Source organism: Zeus faber (assembly GCF_960531495.2).
Source record: "Zeus faber genome assembly, chromosome: 21".
NCBI classification, from domain to species: domain Eukaryota; kingdom Metazoa; phylum Chordata; class Actinopteri; order Zeiformes; family Zeidae; genus Zeus; species Zeus faber.
The window spans coordinates 3,648,655-3,669,394 of record NC_137208.1 but is presented as its reverse complement, the minus strand read 5'-3'; the positions used below and the strand labels follow the sequence as shown (position 1 = coordinate 3,669,394).

The window sequence follows — 20,740 nt, the reverse complement described above, 5'->3', positions numbered from 1 at the left end:
GAGTCATGCAGCAACTTATCCACAGAAGCTGCTGACACATCTATTGATGTCCTGACACCTCCATTGCTGGAAAGGAAGTGTGTACATTTTATTTATTAACTTTTTTTAAATCTGTATAAAATATGGCTAAAATGAAAACAACAGATTAATCAACACAGAGACTGGATAAGAAAATAAAATGAAATACTTTAAATATGTATTCCAATTATAACACTCCACTCCACTACAATAAAATAACTCAAAAAATGTAAAAATAAAGAAAAATAAAGGAAATTCATGAAAACCGGTCCGGAATCTAGAAACCTGGTGAGTACTTTTGGAAAATAGTTATAACAAAGTCACCTATCCCTGTGTAATAGCCATCCTTTTAGCAGCAGCAGCCCCAAGTCATTTAGGAGTTTGGAGTCATCGGCTCAGAAGGCAAAGGACGGTGCATGACATCATCGAACGCAGAGATGTCTTCACCTTGAGGTCACAGTCATCTATCTCTGCTATCGAGACATCAGCCCAAACTCGCCCTGGGATTTCTCCCCGAGCACAGAATCCACAGACTCCAGAATCCAGAATCCAGAATCCAAAAACCCCAGCATTAACACATTCAACGCAAAGCGCACTCAAAACCACCCTCCGGGCCTTCCGTTGAAACCGGTCAAACAGGCGACAAGTGCACCACCAGCAGCGCTTTGGGTGAAGCCAGCGGACAGACTGGAGATCAGGTTGCAATATTAATGCCGGCATTAAACATTTATGGACGTTTTCTCTTTCAATCCATCTTGTGCTCACAGCAATTTTAGGTGTGAAACCAGAGACTCTCCTCTCAAAGATAAAATAACCCCACCCCCCCCAACAGGAGACCTCTCTGGGGGGAAATGTTTCGTCCCCCCCCGTGCCCCCCCGTCCCCATCTCTGTCCCCGACTCCCGTTTTGCAACGATCCGTATGTGAGGAAGAACATGACTCCCGCCGAATCGTGCATGTCAGTGAAATGCACTGGCTGGAAAGTGTCCCCTGCGCTTTCACTCCTTGAGTAAACAGATGCGGGGTTGAGAGATTGGTATCCTAAAAAACACTCGGACTGGAGCGGGGGGGGGGAGGATACGAGGATTCTCATCTGAGGAACAATCCCCCTGGAGTCTGGATGGTGAAACGATGGGGCTCCGATTCACATTCTGATCCATCCAGCCACATCCGACGGCGGCCGGCTGTTCTGCGGTTGCCATGCCAATACCAACAGTTGGTTCAGTCGCTCCGTGGCCACAAGTCAGCTTTATTACGGTCTATTGTTCTACGGTGGGATCGTGCCGACATAATGACTTAGACATTGTCACATCAGCCATTTTCCTTGTGTGGTTCATTTCATCTAATTGACGGGTTGAGGGAGACTGGACCCCAAACCCCCCCAGGTTTGAGGGAGTTCCATTTGGGAAAACGTGTTTTGCTTGTGTACGTAGTTCATTGGATGACACACTGCAATTCTATTCAAAAGATTTTGTGTTTGACATCGTGTAACTTTTTTTTTTTTTTATATGATCAACACACCTAATTCCATCATGGCCCTGAATGATTGATTTCCAATGGGCAAGTGGTATATAGTATATAGCGACAAGAAGGTGCAGGTGTTGCAAACAGCTGGTGATGATAAGGAGGAGAAGGAGGAAGAGAAGGAGGATAGGAATGACAGGAGAAGGAGGAGGATGAAGAGGAGGAGGAGGAAGAGAATGAGGAGGAGGAGGGGGAGGATAGGAAGAGAAGGAGGGGGAGGAGGAAGATGAGGGGGAGGAGAGGAGGATAGGAAGAGAAAGAGGGGGAGGATAGGAAGAGAAAGAGGGGGAGGATAGGAAGAGAAAGAGGGGGAGAAGGAAGAGGAGGGGGAGGAGAGGAGGATAGGAAGAGAAGGATATGGATAGGAAGAGGAGGACAGGAGAAGAAGGAGGAGGAGGACAGGAGGAGGTGGAGAGGAGGTGAAGGGAAAGAGAATGGGGAGGAGGACGATAGGGGGGAGAGGAGATAGGAGGATAGGAAGAGGAGGAGGAGGAGAAGGAGGAGCAGGGGGAGGAAAGGAGGAGGAGTGGCCAAAGTCCCGGAGAAAGGGGGCGCACTTCTTCCATTAGCGTCTGCATCGCCACGGTAACCACGCCGGGTGCTCTTAAAGAGGGCAAACACACTTTAGGGAGGAAAGTAGAAAACCCGTATTTGAGAGCAAAAAAAAAACAAAAAACAAAAAACAAAAAAACAGAAAAGAGAAGAGAGGGCAGGAGCGAGGGCTCCACCTGCGGCGGCAAAACAGATCTGATGTGCGAACGCCCTGGAGAAGGAGTGTGAGATCCGTTATGTGAAACCAATTAGTCAACAGCAGAGGTGTTAAAAAAAAAAAAAAAAAAGAGAGAGAGAAAAAATAAAATAAAAATAAAAAAATAAAAACATGGGAAAAAAGAGAGAAGGAGGGAGGGAGAGAGTGTGTGAGGAGGACGGAGGGGGAGGAAGAGTGGAGTAAGGGGAGGTGGCGGTGGATGAGTAGGAAAGGCGAGGGGAGGGCAGATACGGAGAGAGGGAGGGAGGGAGAGAGAGAGGCGGGACAGGACAGACAGAGAGCGAGAATCAGAGAGAGAGAGAGAGAGAGAGAAGGAGAGGAGCAGAGCCACGCTGCCGTCGGACGAGCGGAGATGCTTCCCTCCTCCGCCCGCCTCCCCTGACTCTCCGTCTGGGGAACCGCGGAGCTGACGCCTCCTCTTAAGGATGGATGGCGGAAGAACAGCGGCAGCGACTCTTTTTTTCTTAGATTATTATTATTGTCGTTTTTTGTCTGTGGGGGAATTCACAACGGCGCTCGGTGGAAAGGGATTAGCAGAGCGTCTGGACTGACCGCTGTAGCGCTGAGGCTCTTTGTGGAACAGGTAAATTAAATTGCCGCACACAGAACAATGACACACGGGCGCTGTTATCAGTGGGTGCGTGTGTGTGTATGTGGGTGTGTGTGTCACAGAGCAACGCGACTCTGTTTATAGACTCTAAACCAGGCCGGGGGAAAAACACACACACACACACACACACACACACACACACACACACACACACACACACACACACACACACACACACACACACACACACACACACACACACACACACCCCCTCTTCCGGATGGAGAGACGTATAAAGACACAGTGGAACCGGCCGTCACACCAATATGCTGCTCGGCTTAAAGAAGAGGTTTGACCGTCTGTCTCCCATACTGTATGTCGAGGGGGTGAGAAGTAAAGTAACTAAGTAGAAGTACTTTGTTACTTTTAGCCAATTATTTTGATTCTCTCCTTCTCTCGCTCTCTCTCTCTCTCTCTCGTTTACGCCACGACCTGAACTAAATGCATCGTTTTCACTCCTTTACATTCTCCAACAAGTAACAAAAGTCAAATACATATAAAAAGAACCAGCGCTCTTAAATTTGAGACTTTCTGATCAGAAATCTTTACTTTTACTGAAGTCATATTCTGGTCAGGTATCTTCACTTTTGCGTAAATTATATTCTGGTATAAGGTATCTTTACTTCTGCTTAAAATGGACCCATTACGCTCCTTTTTACACAACTTAATATATGCCTCCGTGGTTGACAAAACATGTTTTTGATTTTTTTCTGCTAAAAATCCCACCGAGATTAAGCATAGAGCAATAGAGCATAGAGCAAGCCTCCATAACCCTCCTGTTCCAAAACAAGCTGTTTTGTGAGGGAGGAGCCACCCTCCCCAGGCCCCGAGTTCTGGGAGCCAATGGGGTTTGAGCATGGCTTCCGGGTTCTGTTGTATTTACTCCAGTTGCTGAATCTTCACTCATATTAGATCAACAAGGCCTTGTTTTAAAAAAAACGGGGTTTGTTCCGACTTAAGTCGCCGGGCTCCGAGCTTGTGGAGGGACACCGCACTGTGACGTACTGGGACTCTCGGACACGGGGATTTTTAAATTTCATGTAAACGCCTGAAAATAAAACAAAATAAATACATCTACAATAAAATCACCTCATAGCTTGCATTAGGCATGGGAAACTATTTTCGAAATTTTAATGAGCAGGCCATCTCAAATGATCTTTTTCATTATGACATTTCAAATACATTAAAAATTTCGGCTATTGATCTAGCACTGGATCATTTTATAAATACCTTCAACTCAGTGGTTAACAAACATGCCCCGTTTAAAAAGCAAAGAACTACAGATAGGTTTAGTCCTTGGTTCACCTCTGAACTAGCATCTTTGTTCCAATTAAAGAATAAGGCTTGGGTCCCAGATAGAAAATATGGAGACCCTTCCCACTGGCTTGCTTTTAGAAATTTAAGAAATGAATAAACATCATCAGTGAGGAAAGCTAAGCTGTTATTCAAATCCAGCCAAATTTTGGAAGGTAGTGAATTCAACTAAAATAAAAATGCAATTTCCCTGCCTACACGGATGAACTCTGGTCAACGTGTAATATCTGATCAAAAGGAAATATGCAGTTTTTAACAAACATTTTGCTGCAGCTGGTCACCCATTTGAAAATGGGAGCAGAGGATCTGGTAAATCTGTGGGTAATCCAGAACTGGATGTCTCTGCACATACTGCAGGTCCTGACCCTCCATCTGATCACTCCTCATGTAGTCACTGGAGCACTTCTTACCATTGACTCCAAGAAAGCAACTGGAGGAGACAGCGTGGAGCCTCTCTTTCTCCAGCTCTCTGCCTTGATGATTTCAGATTATATGACACATATTTCTAAGACATTCATTTCATCATCAGATATGATTGTGGAAAGTTGCTTACGTTACTCCACTGCATGAAGGAGGAGATAATAGTGATCTTGATAACTATCATCCCATCTCTCAATTGTCCTGTCTGTCTTAAGAATCTTGACTAACTCACGACTTTTCTAGCTCGGCATTCTTAGTTGAGACCACACCAATCTGGTTTCAGGGCTAACCACAGCACCATCCCTCCCACAGCTTTAATTTTAAATAATATTGTGATGGCGGTGGATAAAAAGAAGCATTGTGCTGCTGAGTTCATCGACCTTGTAGTCTTCGATACAGTTGATCATTCCCTGCTCTTACACAGCCCGCCAAGTACTGGCTATGACCCGAATGTTTATCGATGGTTCCAAAACAACCCCTCTGATAGACAGCAGTGCGTGAAAGTGGATAATGTCCAATCTGCATTTTTATCAATAACAAAAGGTGTCCCTCAAGGTTCGATTTTAGGACCGGTCCTTTAAAAAAAAAAAAAATTATATCAATGATAGTTCAGTCTCTGAATACCTGCAGGACCCATCTGTACGCAGATGACACTATCTTATATTGTTGGGCTGACTCCATTTAATTGGCTATTGACAAGATTTGTTATACTTTTTTTTTCTATGTTCTTCAAGAGGCACTTATCGATCTCAAACTTGTGTTAAATGCTGAAAAAACAAAATATATGCTATTCACAAGAGCTAAGGAAATCGATTATAGCAAACTTCAGATTAGCACTTCACTCTGAACAGCCACTGAGAGAGTCCCCAAATGTCATATGATAAACTGGTTGAAAAGCTACAACCGAAAGGTGGCTTTATTTATCGAAATAGAACCTGCTTTCCCATTTTTGGAGAAAAATAATTGTTGAGACCATTCCTTTCTGTCTTGGATTATGGTGATTTAATATATAGACATGCTGTTATCACCCTTAAGGAATCCAACATTTAAAGTGTATTGTAGGTTATTCCACGAGCACATTTCAAAGCAGTCTTTCCGAGTTTGGAGTTGACCCAGGGAACATCTAGTGTCATCCAGTCCTGAGACTGGGTTTGATACGCTCCGACATTGAGGTGAAGTAGTGAAGTAATGTAAATTGGAAAAGAAAATTGGAGCATTTTGTAACCGGTGTTGAGCTCGTCTCACAAAGAGAGAGGGCCAGCCAACTTTTTCATAAAGTGCAATGATGGCTACTGCAGGTAGGCATCACCAGTAATAAATCTAAAAGCAGAGTGATGTATAGCGTCTGAGGACTTAATACCATTGGGACATTTCAGTAATAGACTCACAAATGTAATTGTTTTTCAATGTAAATGTTCAAACTAGGAATTGTTTTAACTAATGTTTGTTAGTTAACTTGTCGTCTCCTTGACTTATCTTAGTTTTTGTTTTTATTTTGCTATTTGTGGTTTTTCTGCCTAATGTGATGTCGGCAGCATTGAAAATGAGGGTTCACGCCTCAATGTATCCCCGAGAACTAAATAAAGGTGAGATGAAAAAATGAAATGGAGAAAAAAAAAAAAAAAAAAGAAAAAACACTTTTTATTGGTTTTGTTGGAGACATGCACAGAGGATCGGATGGAGCAGATGACCATATAAAGAAATCCTTGACAAACTGATTTCAGCTTGTGCAGAGGGTAGAAAAAACATTTGGAAACGGAACGTTCAGAGCGCTCGGAGGCCCGAGCGTTTTGTTCACAGCGATTACTTTTGTCATTAGTTTACCTCGTTATTTAGACACTTTGGCCACGTCTAGTATGAACATCTCACATTGGAAAATTATATATATGAGACGGAAAATTAGGAAAGGGATAATAGGTCCCCTTCAGGTCACATTTTGGTCAGGTATCGAAACTTTGACTTGAATATGGCAGTTAGGTACCTTTCCCCCCGTTTTCTTTTTTAATTTTTTACTTTTTACGCTGATTCTTCATAGTAGCCTTTGCGGTCTCTCGTGGTCTTTGGTGGAGAGGGAAGATGTACTTTTCCCCTCACTCTCCGTTCACCTTCATTTATTTTGCAAGGAGTCTCAAAAACATACTGTTGTGAGCAGAGGCTGCTTTGCTCAAAGGAGACTCTGTTTTAGCGCTTCACAACAATCGGCATCTTTATGAGGAAAGCAGCTTGGAACAAGCGAGCGCACACACAAGGAGGTCACTTCACTCACAGGATCCACACTCGCGGTGCTCAATGTGAAAAGTCATCTCAAACTCAGCAATCTCATCCCTTCACTTCAGGAACATAGAGCAAAACAACCGTAGAAAACACCACAAAATTAAGTTTAATAACTTTGTTACTATCTAACAAATGTCTGTTCTTGCTGTTACCAAACATTAACTGGCACAGTAGGTCGGCTCCATGGCATTGTGGGTATTTAAAATTCGTCCTCTGGGATGCAAACAATACTTTTGACTACATTTAAAAGCAGGCTGAGACGTGCCACGCATGAATATCCAGAAATAAGGCTAGTACACATTCACACAGGGAATATTTTTCACTTACTTCAACAATAATATAGCCTCTCTGAACACACAGCTATAGAAATAGTTCCTTTATTGATAACTATCATTGTGCTGCTGGGATTTGCTCCACATTTTGTACAGCCGCAGTGTTTCCGGTCAAAAACGACCGCCCATGCGTGATAAATGTGCAAGACTACTGGTGGAACTGGAAATGTCAGTATTCCTACTTTAACTTGGTGCTGGTCAGAACTCTTCATTCTTAAAGAAAATGGCAAAAAAAAAAAAAAAAAAAAAAAAGACAGGATACGAGAAAGTAGTAAATTAACCACCATTTTACACAAACGCACAAGCACAGCTGGAACATAATGGAGATTCTCACACACACACACACACACACACACACACACACACACACACACACACACACACACACACACACACACACACACACACACACACACACACACACACACACCCCTTTTTGTACCTTTATAATAAAATTGCACTTCAATATTCCAACGAGCTTGTAGTTTCTGTCCTAATCAAGGATGTGTTCTAAATTTGGTGTGAAGGAGATTAGTGTTAAGATTAATGCCACTGTGATGCACACTGGCTTGGATAGGAATCAAACCATTTAATTGTGTTTGCTTTTAGACTCATTTACTTTGAAACACTAAATTACAGCAGCAGAGACATCGAGACATTTTCTTCGGTGACACACTGAGGGTGTGAATGTATAACCACACATAATACATGACTGAAGCCATCAAAGAAGAACACATAACCAAAAAAAATTATAAAAACAGGTCCGAGTGCACGCAAACTCACCCGGACAGACAGAAGAAGGGAAGAACAGGCGCACACACAGCCGTAACACATCAAATTAGTGCAGAGATAAAACGGCCTTTGTCAGGGCAAGATGGTAAATGACATTAACTGTGGAGCAGGCTGCTGATGTTCAACGTTAGCTCTGGGAAATGTTGATCTAAAAATCATCAGAATCGACACCCACATTCAACACACACACATATAAAAGACTATGGCGGGCGGATAGCAGAGAATCTCGTATCAAAATAACATATACACACACACACACACACACACACACACACACACACACACACACACACACACACACACACACTACGTGGCAGGTATATCATCAGCAAATTAAACAATTAATTTAACATCTCATGTTTAAATAATCCAAAAGTGCATCATCACGTTGAAATAAACACAGAACATCCTTTTTTTTCGGAACCCCACAGGAACAACTGGGCCCGGTTGTAAACATACAGAAAACTGTATATTTCTCTCTAAACCATTCCAAAATCAACACAAGAGCTTTGTTTTAATTAATATCCTATGTTATTAACCTGCAGTAAGATCCACAAATGTAAGACAAGAATAATAAGTTTAACTAAACGTATATGCAAAGGTCATTTTACATTAAGTGCAATTCTTTAGCCTCAATTCCAAGATGGTTCTGAGGCTAAAATGCTACCGTGCCGAGCCGCAACGTGACGACACGGAAGAAACGATAACACTCGTATCACATGTGATGTCACAGTTGCCACTGCATGTGACGAGAAACCAAATCATCGAACAGACGTCATTCAGACCTCCCTCCAGGGCGCTTCAGCCTTAAATCCAGGATTGTGAACAGTTCACATCCATTCCGTGCCAAACAGTGCACAGTGGAAAAGCCACGGAGCACAAGCTACAAACTGTGCTGAGAACCGTTCTGCCCGACTGAGGAAAAGCGCCTTTTTTGCTCGCAGAGGGATGGGTTCAACCAATCACAAGCGCTTATCATACTTTATTCACTGCCAAACGCCGTTGGGTCAGGGGTCAACCACTCCTCCATCTTCTCACACGGTGGGCCAACATCTCCCAGACATTTGTCCTCTGCCTGGGGTTTAGATAAAGGGGGTTTGTATATGGTTCTGTAAAAAATAAAAATAGCTTCAGATCTCAGAACTCACAGGATATTTAAGATATTTATCCAAATACTCTCACCATCATCTAAGTACGTGGTGCGTCCTTAACTTCATGAAAATAGGACACCACTAAATATGCAAAAGAGACTCCCTCACAATTAACATGGAATTCAAATATTTATTGACTGAAGCTACGTTACAGTCAAAGGACCTTCATTAGGCAAATTTTGTTTTCCTTAATAGGACAACAGTGAACAATGAAAAACAATGCTATTGCTCTATCGCCCAGCACTAAAATACGGACATGCATAAAACAAAAACAATCACCATTTGTCCCCTCTTTGTCCTTCAGGATTATAGAGACAAACTGAAGAAGGGCCGAAAAAGAAAAAGACAAAAGGGAAAAACACATTTGGTAGAGGTGATGTCACTGTCTGCATGAACCAATTCTCTCCTCTTCCTCCTAGTCTGAAGGAGAGGAAGCCGTGAAGGTCAAAATGAGTTCAGGTATCCACCTCATACAGGTCCCTCCTGGGTGCTCTGAACAACCTTCACTGGATCTCTTTGACCTTGGGTTCAGATCCCTCAAGGGGAGGCGGGGTGTAAAGCCACAGGGGTTACCTGGGTTCAACAGGGGTGAAAACTGGCATACACCCCTGGTAAAAAAGGTATTTCTCTCTCCCATTTTCTCTTTCAGATGATTCCTACTTCGACGACTACTGCCGCTGATGGCCAGACATCAGATACCACAGACCGCAGCTCCTCGGAAGGGAAAAGGATTTAAAAGAGAATAACACGATACGGGAAAGAAGACGAAGGAGGAGGGGAGAGGAAGATGAGGAAGAGTAGTGGAGAAGAGGGATGAAGGCTGTGATTGTCCCGCTGTACCGCCTCCAGGAGGGGATGACATCGCAGGCAGCGGTGCCAGCACAACGGATGACGACAACAACAGGACAGACAGAACCGTAGATGAAAGAAAGAAAGCATTGATCCGATTGTGCTGCGGCACTGACGCGCCCCCTCCCCAGAGAGAGAGCGGCAGGAGTGTGTTGTTGTCACTGAGAAAGTGCTAACTAATTTGACAGCAGGTTCCAACCATCCGGACTGCTATGCAATCAATAATGGAGAAACATTTGAGCTGTTACATTTCACAGCCCACTGACACCTTCTCTACATCCGTCAGGCATTGGCACGTGTCTTCAAAGACTCAAATGTGAGCAGACTAACTGAAGATCAGTCCCCCCAAAAAAATAAAAAATAAAAAAATTGTTTTATGGACAAATCGATACAGGGATGAAGTGATCAGCTCCAGCACCAGTTGAAACCGATTCTACAAGGAATGAGGGGTAAGTTAAGAAGCCAAGCCTCGACTTCCTGAGATAGTAAAGATGAGACTATTCACACACACACACACACACACACACACACACACACACACACACACACACACACACACACACACACACACACAGACAGACAGACAGACAGACAGACAGACAGACAGACAGACAGACAGACAGACAGACAGACAGACAGACACACTTCCATGTATTTTTGCACGCTATGTGAAATGCCTGTAGAATCAGTTGAAATGCGTTGCTCAGCATAATATCATCCAATGACTGACTATAAAGGCACTGCCTTGCATCTGGTTAAGGTAAAACTGCAGATTTTCATTTAGGTCCAAAAACTACAGGTGTCCAGCACCAATCCACATGAGCGGTAACACAAGTAAAGCACCTTTTACAGTTTTACACACACAGGTGCATTCCAAGAAGTAGAATCTCACTCCTTGGTGCCACAACCACAGTGAACACGGCACCTTCTGCGTCTTCTTCCTCTACTGACCTGTAGTAAATACAAGCCACTAGATACATTACGCTCTTGTTGTGATCCAGGCCGCAGTGAGCTTACATCCAGAGTCACAAGGCCGACAGCTTCGTTAGACTAAGGCTCCTCCAGCCCTGAGGTTGAAGCAAAACACTCTCCACCATATGCGAACACAAAAGAAATGTTACTTTCCTTTGAAAGTGAGTTTCTTCCCATTTTGATTTCGCCATCAACTTCAGCATCGAAAGACATACTGTACTGTCGGTCCTACTTCACTCATACACTGGAGTTAGGATTGTAACTTTTGAGAATGTCCCGTGGCTTAGAGAAAACTTCTGATCACCGCTCCATAAGTCAAAAACCTTTGACAGCAGAATGTACTTACAGCCACCAAACTGTTGACATTAGTGGAAAGCATCATCAGGCCCAAGTCAGGAAATATATTGTTTGCCTCAAACTATAAGTACATACCATGAGACAGTTTATGACTGTCTGAATTATTGACTATGTTGACTATTGACTATTTTTCGTCTCTCGTGAATGGGAGTGAGAAATTATGCTAAAAGTTAGAAAGATTTTTGTGTGGCGCATTTCGGCAAGAACGATAATGCTTTACAACGATAACAGTAAGACCAGTGTACAAGCTACACAAATATTAACCTAGATTGACTTCCTCCGGTAGCTCATTAGGAGATGATACACTAAAGATGGGACATCATTCTCAGAAGAAATATTCAGAATAACTGACTGTGAAACTCTTTAGTTAAGTTAACTTTGCCAAAGATCAAAACAATATCCCATTGTTTCTATATGTTCAAAGAATATTTCTCAGCATGATACAATTTGGCATTGACTAAAACAGGAGTACTGCATATTGGAATATTTGAATAACTATTGTCTTTATTCCTTGTGACTGCCTGTCACTACTTCTGCTAGTTGGTCACAGTTTAACAAGCACCTTCCTTGAAAACCTGCGATGGCTTTAAATTTTGTATTTCTGTAATTTTTTTTAGCCTATGTTTTTAGTCACGGCTCTCCGGGAATCTACCTCCCCGGAGAATAATGCACATCACCCATGTGCGAATCTCAGCAGCCACCATGAGCAACATGACCGTCTTGGATACCGGTGAAATCTTTGATACTGACATGGAGACCTCTGATATCATCTACCCCCTCAGCTTCCAGGTACTGCCGTTACATTTCCCTACCTCCCATTCACATTTATGTCAATTTCCAACTATACAGTAGTTGATGTAAAAACTGACTCTAAATATCTCAACTGCCACTGTGACTGCTTCTCCCCTGTCTCTAGGTTTCCCTGACCAGCTTCCTGATACTGGAAATAGTATTGGGCCTGAGCTCCAACCTCACTGTGCTCGTTCTTTACTGTATGAAACAGAACCTCGTCAGCTCCGTCTCCAACATAGTCACCATGAATCTTCACGTACTGGACGTGCTGGTGAGCCGTGATATCCCAATAATTCTTTTGACAGGAGGTTTTTATTTGGTACAAATTACATTTTAAACGCTCATTCCATGTATTCAGTGCAATGCAGAGTTAATGTGGGAATCATCTCACCACAAAACTTCCCCGAGTTTGTGCCCTTAATGACTACCGTCGGCTTTCAGGTGTGCGTATCCTGCATCCCTCTGACGGTGGTGGTGGTGCTACTTCCCCTGGAGGTGGACACAGGCATGGTCTGCTGTTTCCACGAGGCCTGCGTCTCCTTCGCTAGTGTTGCCACCGCTGCTAACGTCTTGGCCATCACTGTGGACCGATATGACATCTCTGTGCGGCCAGCCAACCGCATGCTGACTATGGGCCGTGCCATATCCCTGCTAGGCTTTATTTGGGCCATCTCCTTCCTCAGTTTCCTTGTTCCCTTTATGGAAGTGGGATTCTTCAGTCATACTGGGGCAGAGCTTATGAACCAGACTTCTGTGGTAACAGTGGCTCACGCCAACGAGTATTACACAGAGCTGGGACTATACTACCACCTGCTAGCTCAGATCCCCATTTTTTTTTTCACGGCGATGGTAATGTTGGTAACTTACTACAAGATTCTTCAGGCGCTTAACATCCGCATTGGGACACGCTTCCAGCACAACCTTCCTAAGAAGAAGCCACAGAAAAAGAAGGCTCTTTCCTTGACCGCCACCACACAGCCCGAATCAACAGACGCCTCGCAGAGCAGCACGGGGGTCAGGGGAGTGGGGAATGCTCCTCTGGGCATGAGGACGTCAGTCTCTGTCATCATCGCCCTCAGGAGAGCGATGAAGCGCCACCGCGAGAGAAGGGAGAGGCAGAAGAGAGTCTTCAAAATGTCCCTTCTCATCATCTCAACCTTCCTCCTCTGTTGGACGCCCATAACTGTGCTCAACACGTTCATCCTCAGCACAGGGCCCAGTGACCTGACCGTCCGTCTCAGGCTGGGATTCCTGGTGATGGCCTACGGGACAACCATTTTCCACCCGCTGCTCTACGCCTTCACGCGCCAAAAGTTCCAGAAGGTTCTGAAGAGCAAGATGAAGAAGAGGGTGGTGTCGGTGGTGGAGGCCGACCCCACCCCAAACAACGTGGTCATCCACAACTCGTGGATCGACCCAAAGAGAAACAAGAAGGTCACGTTTGAAGACACTGAGGCCAGGCAGAAATGCCTCTCCTCAGAAAATGTGGAATAATTTTGGGCTCTGGTACAAGACTTTGACGCTAAAGTTTATAAGTAGAAACAACTTGACTTTTTATAGAATTAGGCTCCTTGAGAAGAGACACCGCTGACTACATCAGGGTAACTTGGGGAAAAGAGTTTGATTTATTTTGAGTTATACAATTTTAATTGTATAAAGGGGAGCTAGCATCTGTTCCCTATGTAGATGTTTCAAAAACACTTTTATAGTCATAGGCTGTGCTAATTTCATTATAAATTATTTCCATGGTTTTAAGAAATGGCTACAACCAGGCTTCATAGCAACAGTAAGGGAGATAATTACTGTGTATTGTTGGTGTTGTGGATTGATGTCAGGGCCACTCCAGCGATGAACCTTTAACTAAACTGCAGTGCATGTTGTTCTTTGGTATCACGATGAGTCAAATGTCTATAGAGCTGTACAGTCCTTGAACACTTTGAGAGTATTTAATAGTATTTGTCTGCTTTTGTAATAAATGACTAAAGGTACAATCTGTGCCAGCAACCATCTGCTCCCCATCTCCTGTATCCCCATTCCCTTTCCCTTTCGGCCAGTGAGGCCGAAAATTGCCACGTGAAATCTATTTTCATGCAGCTCTCCTTAGGGACGACCTCTCCATCTGTACGCCTGAGTTAAACAAAATGAAAAAACAACTAAACAACAACACCGAGCCCTCTCCTTTGGTAGTCAAACTCCAAAAGTTCACACTAGCATTTTTATTTCCCCCAGATATTATTCATTTGCATTTGTCCGCAAGGTGCAAAGTTGCGTAATACAACGTTGAATAGTCGTTTAATATGAGAGTATTCAAATTCCATGAGGTAATGTAGGTTTTTGCAGGTTTAGCTCTGGCTATTTCCTAACCCTTTTTATGAAAAGGGCCCATCAATTTACAGATTCAACCCCCATCGTAATCAAAAATCAATTAGCATGCCTACACTGTCAACAAGTCTTTCTCGCTCTCATATGATATTGTTAATTAAAAACACAAGTACATTTAGGGTCCTCTGAGGGAGACAGGGGCGTCCTCTCCATGCCTAATGGAGCCGTGTTTTCATTTAGATGTATTTTGTTCTCATTCAATTCCCTTATTTAACAAAACAAAAAAAAGCACCCTGCGTAACGGGGACACTCTCTAAGTAACGGGGACACTGTATCGGCTATGAAATATAAATCAAGAATCAGGATATCATCAAAATATTTTTGATACTTAGTAGTGACACAAATACCTACACAGAAAACAATACTATTTTGATACAAATGTCCCCCCCCGCCCCCCCACCCCTTTGACCTGAAATTACAGTCAAAGGCACAAAAAATATAGAAATTACGTGGCCTTGACTCAAACCTTCAGAATAAATTTAGGCTCGAAGGACAGGTTTGCCATTTCTTAACCCGGACCTTATGAAAATGTTGGTTTTATAACTGTTCATAGCAACAACCTCGCTGAATGCTTCACTGAGAAACTTACCACTCTGCTGCAGCTTCTCACTCTGCTTCAACGCCTTAAAACAACAAGTCTCCTCTTGGGAAACGGAAACTTAGTCACAAGATAGTCAAACAGTCTTCAGATGCAATACCGGCTGCAAACTGTGCATTTTATCAGGTTTCTCAGGGTGTTGCTGACTTGGCATTGTAGCATTTAGGTGCAGCAGCAGAGTGGTGAGTTCCTCAATAGTCAAGGGATCAGCGGGTTAACCTTTCAATCAGGGTCTGGGTTGAAAAAACGTGCAGCGCTCCTTTAATACGAGTTGACAGACCAACTACCTTGGTTTTGAAATTTTTGGCGGCGTATGCAACCGCATTTCTTGGTTCTTGACAATTAAGTCAGTTACGTTAACTGATATCAGATCCTTGCTTACAATACATAACATATTTTTCACAGCGATTGCTGACCTTTGTGATTAGGACTCGTAAATAAGTGTTAGGGTTAAGTAATGTGAATATTGTAAAAGCTAAACACGCTCCTACGTGGTCTTATCTAAAGCCATTTTGAGTAATTGCAACTAAGGTTCCTGCAAAACCGCTCTTGGGAAACCACTGACACTCCACACTCACGACCAACGAAGCAGAAAGGGAAATTGCCGAGATTGTCGGTGTTGAACCTTGCCGAGTTACACCGTTATGTTTGCGAGGCGGTCACTCTCGGCAGGTCGATCCTACCACAAGGCACGTCGGAGCACTTCCTCTAATCAGAGCCCCGGCCTGAAACAGCCCCGTTGAATGGTTGTTTATCAGCGCCGATGTTTGACCTTTAGTAGTGCTTTTATTAGCGATGATAACACCGGGAGTCACCTCAACAGCCAGATCTTAAACAACACGTGCGATACAAAAGTGTAGTGAGCGCTTTAAAGCCGCCACATGTTTCAAATGTCAGCGTCTTGTGAATAAATCATTCCGCAAAAAATATGCCCTTCTTTATTTTTCATGAAAGAAAACTCACTGAGGACGTCGCCATTCAAGCCCAATCTCCAAATACCTGTTCACCTTGTTTCACAGCTTTCAGTCCTGGTGCTTCAGACTTCTGACTGGGAAAGTCTTTGGAAAAATGCAGATAACTGAGTCAAATGATGGAAAGTTTCTTTGTTTGCAAAATGGACGTTTAAAGTCCCATTCCATTGATGTCAATTTCCAACTATACAGTAGTTGATGTAAAAACTGACTAAATGTCTCAACTGCTACTGTGACTGCCGCCAATTAAGTCATTACTAGAAAATCCTACACAGGTCAGAAAAGTCTTTTTGTTCACCCTAGGTTAAAAAAAGAAAATAAATTCGTTTCCGAGGATTATATTTTATTTAAAAAGTATTTTATGAAATGGTGTTTTTTTTATTTGTAGCTAAAATTTAAAAGCAGATCTGTTTAGATACACTCCGAAACAAATCTTTGTTATATAATTTTATTCTGAAATCTTCATCTTTTCCATAAAAATACATCTCACAAGTTCTTGTTTTTTATTTTGTTGATTTTCTTTTTATAATTTTTTTTTTTTTTTTTTTATATCTTTAAAAAAAAAATTTAATCACTTGAGTGACCTCAAACTTTCGTAAGAACATTACACTAGATAACTTAGACGCTTGTGTCCAAAGCCACTTACAATAAGTACGATTGGTCAGTAGTATCAAACCACTACAGTATCAGCATCTCCGTTATCCAGTAATCTGTTGAATCTGATGAAGTCCGACATATTTAAATCTCTCAGGTCATAATGTTCGGTGAAAATAATTCCCTCCAAACACATCGCTATATTTTTTACCCTCTATGTCAAAACAAAATAGACTCGATCCTTTCGATAAAAAATTCCGCAGATCTGTTCATTTCCGCACTCGGATCAATCCCTTTGGACGATCCTAAGCTGACCTTTCACCTCTGACCAATCCCGTGTGTGGATATAGGGCTAAGCCCCGCCCCCTCCCTGGTGGACAGGCTGTGCTTGTAAACACAGTAAACACACGGAGCGGAGACAGAGCTGCAGCGTCCACAGCTCTGAGGAGAAGCAGGAAGATGAAGTATCGTTGGGACACAAACATCCCGGGTTTGGTGTTTTTTTGACATTTAACTTCCACCCAAAGCGGACGCTAAATATTCATTGTGTGAAATATGTCGATGAGACGTCAACACCACAAACATTGTTATTTATTAACACTCACTTGTCATATTTATTTTGTTTTTGATTTGATCAAAATGTTATTTTAGTGAAATGTTAATGAAAGTGGCTGCACTGGAAATTATCTGATTTCAAGTCGTAATATTTATTGATTTATTTTTAAAATGGTGTTAACCGATGGGACTTATTTTATTTTGAATATGAATTTAAAAATATACATCTACATGCCTTGATGACGCCATTCTCTATATCCTGCTTATCAGTTGTTTTTAAGCTCAATAAAAAATAAAAAAAAAAGATAATATTTGACCAGAATCTCTCCTATTTGTCCGGGACGTTGGTATCTCCCAGGACACGTTGATTGGCACCATTTTTTTCTCACGGAAACTCTGCACAGTATGTCACAGTTTTTGGAATAAGTAAAATTAGAATTACATTTTTACTCTTCCAAACCACAACGTCAGAAACATGGAGAGCTGTGCTTATTATAACAGCCCACTAATAGTGACGCACGACTTGAAAACGATTCCTGCCGAGCGAACCAATCTTTTGAATGACCCGGGATTCGCTCCGTCAGAAGAGTGGGCGAGCGAGTGAATCGTCGACTCATAAACTGAAAATAATTGAGCCTCGTTCATCCTTCACAGGAAGTCCTCCCTCGCTCAACGCACATTAAACCAACTGAATCAAATGAATAACAGGTGGGAGAATCGAACAAATCTTTTGACAGAGTTACTCGTCAAGACCCGAATCTCAAACAAAGAGTCGAACCTTTCAGTACTCCGGATAGTCGTCACTTTAAAAAGTGATAACTTGTCCTGATCAACACAGAGCTGCTGTATTTCCATCGTTTATTTGTTGTGAAATTTAGCAGAACCAAGGGCACAGTTACCCTTGAAAGCACAGTGGACACCGACCCCATTCCAGGGCACTCTGCGGAATAATGGCCAAGATTGCTTTGTATAGACACACACACACACACACACACACACACACAGAGACACTGGTATGAGCCACTTGTCCCCTTGAACCGGGCTGTCACCCTTTAATGGCTCGATAACCAGGCGGTGGAGCCGCTCCAGCGAGATGTTAGCTGGGACACGGGAAACATCAATATCGCCCCCCCACCCCCCGTGCTGACAACACAAGGTCACAGCAACCGCGGGGAGTTGGCGAGGGGCGGTGGAACAAATGGAGTCCCGAGGGGCCCCGTCGGGACGGGGGCCTGGAAAGGACTCGAGTCGGGCCGTGAGCATGAACTCTATTAAATCCAACACAGCACCGCATCATAACATGATATACTGCACCTTCTCTTCTCTCCCTTTCTAAAAGCACAGCAGCCAGGGAGAGAAAAATATTATAGTGGATACTTTATCCGAAGGAATAACAGCTGTGTAAACACATAAACTTTAAACGCCTAATTACACTTAATTTTGTTTTTGCAAGGGAATTAGTTGAATATAAATATACACACATACACCGATCAGCCACAACATTAAAACCACCACTAATAACCACTAATATTGTGTAGCTCCCCCTCATGTCATCAAAACATCTCTGACCCGTGGAGGCATGGACTCCACCAGACTCTGAAGGTGTCCTGTGGTTTCTGACACCAAGACGTCAGCCGCAGATCCTTTAAGACCTGGAAGTTGTGAGGTGGGGCCCCCATGGATCGGGCTTGTTGTTCCAGCACAACTCACAGACGCTCCATCGGATCGGACCCTGACCCCGCCCATCCGCAGGATGTAGAAGAAAAGGTGATTCATCAGACCGGGCCACCTTCTTCCATTGGTCCATGGTCCAATTCTGACGCTCACGTGTCCATTGTAGGTGCTTTCAGGGGTGGACAGGGGTCAGCATGGACACAGCTTTTGGTAGATACTAGCCACTGCATACCGGGAACACCGGTGTGCAGTAAGTGCTGCTTCTGATTAAATCCACTGTTGCAGCTCCACCGGCCACGTCAGCCACACAGGGTCCGCAAGGAGCAATGCAACATTTCTCTATTTTTGCGCAAGAGGCTTATTTCTTTTTCAACGTCCTTTTTCATAGAAACATGAAATGATCCGGTTCTTTTGAACGGCTCTTTTGTAGGAATGAATGGAACCGAGTCCGATGGGTGATCAGCCCTACTTTTCTTTGTCAAGTTGTTACAGTTTTATGTTGTGCTGTTTAAGTTGCCGTCTCCTGCCACTGGCAAATGTTTCCCCCTCCATGTTGGATATATCCTAAGCTCCTCCCTCGCCGGGAGGTGCCCTGTCTGAAAAGGAGCGCACCCACTGTCACGTCAGGTTCACAAAGCGAAGGCACAAAGCACTGGTCTGACTGTGAGCTTTTACTATTATTATTTGTGTTTACAACACTGTTATATACCTGTTCTGCACAAAAATAACTATAGTACTGGTTTTTGTTTATTTTTAAATTGAGAAACTTTTTTTAAATAAAAATAAATCTCTATCAACATGCCTACACTGTCAACAAGTATCTGAATAATAATGATTCTCTCTCTCTCTCTCTCTCGTTTTCTTCTACATCATGTGGATGGGTAGGGTTAGGGTCTGATCCAATGGAGCGTCTGTAGGATGTGCAGGAACAACAAGCCCGATCCATGGGGGCCGCACCTCCAGGACTTAAAGGATCTGCTGCTAACGTCTTGGTGCCAGATACCACAGGACACCTTCAGAGTCTGGTGGAGTCCATGCTGAGACCAGTCACAGCTGTTGGTGGCACAAGGGGGAGCTACATGATATTAGTGGTCATTTATTTTAAATTAAAAAAATATATAAAATTAAAAAAAACTGTGGGGTGACAAAGCGCTGGTCCTTACCCAACTCGTTGAGGCTCTGGGCGGCCTTGGTGATCTCCCTGCTGCCTGCCTGCAGCTGGCCCTGGAGCCGCTTGCTCAGGTACAGGATGCGGATGATCCTCCGCAGCAGGTCACAGGCAACCTGCGCCAGGGCGACAAGGTACGGAACGGAAAAGGTTTGAAACAAAGAATTTTTTATATATTTTTTTTTTAAGTAAATAACAAAATATAAATGTTTCCTTTTGTAAATGTTGTTTAATGTTTATTATAAGGTTTATATTTCATTACCAAATCTGTATTGGTCATTGTTTATGTCTAGGTGTTTTTCTGGCTTATTGGTTTGTTTTATTGTTAACTTCTTTGGTTAATCGCACATTTATTCATCTTCTAGTTGAATGTTTAGGTTATGTACATTGACAATTTTTACTTGTTTATTTTTTTAGGTCATTTTAAATTTTTTGTTAATTTTTAGGTCAACAGATTTACTGTATATTGCCATTGTCATATTTTACTTTGCTGTAGATCAGGGGTGGCCAACCAGTCAGAGACTAAGAGCCACTTTTTTTACTGTGTTACTGCAAAGAGCCACATCATACACATGGGCACACATGAACATCACCCCATCCCTTCCTCACACACACACACACAGAC

The 20,740-nt window shown here is 43.1% G+C and overlaps 2 protein-coding genes across 2 annotated transcripts in view; one reads left to right on the top strand and one right to left on the bottom strand.

Annotated features, from left to right (window-relative positions):
* The window catches only part of cog5 (component of oligomeric golgi complex 5), a 63,998-nt gene that overhangs the window by 35,658 nt on the left and 7,600 nt on the right, over positions 1-20,740 (bottom strand). Inside the window, 1 exon segment of the mRNA XM_080022796.1 lies at positions 20,111-20,231. Coding sequence (XP_079878922.1) covers positions 20,111-20,231 — 121 coding nt within the window.
* On the top strand, positions 12,048-13,667 carry LOC307246324 (G-protein coupled receptor 22-like; the record flags this gene model as incomplete). The annotated part of the gene is made up of 3 exons (XM_080022228.1): positions 12,048-12,170; positions 12,298-12,444; positions 12,615-13,667. The coding sequence occupies 3 exons, from the start codon at positions 12,048-12,050 to the stop codon at positions 13,665-13,667; spliced, it is 1,323 nt and encodes a 440-aa protein (XP_079878354.1).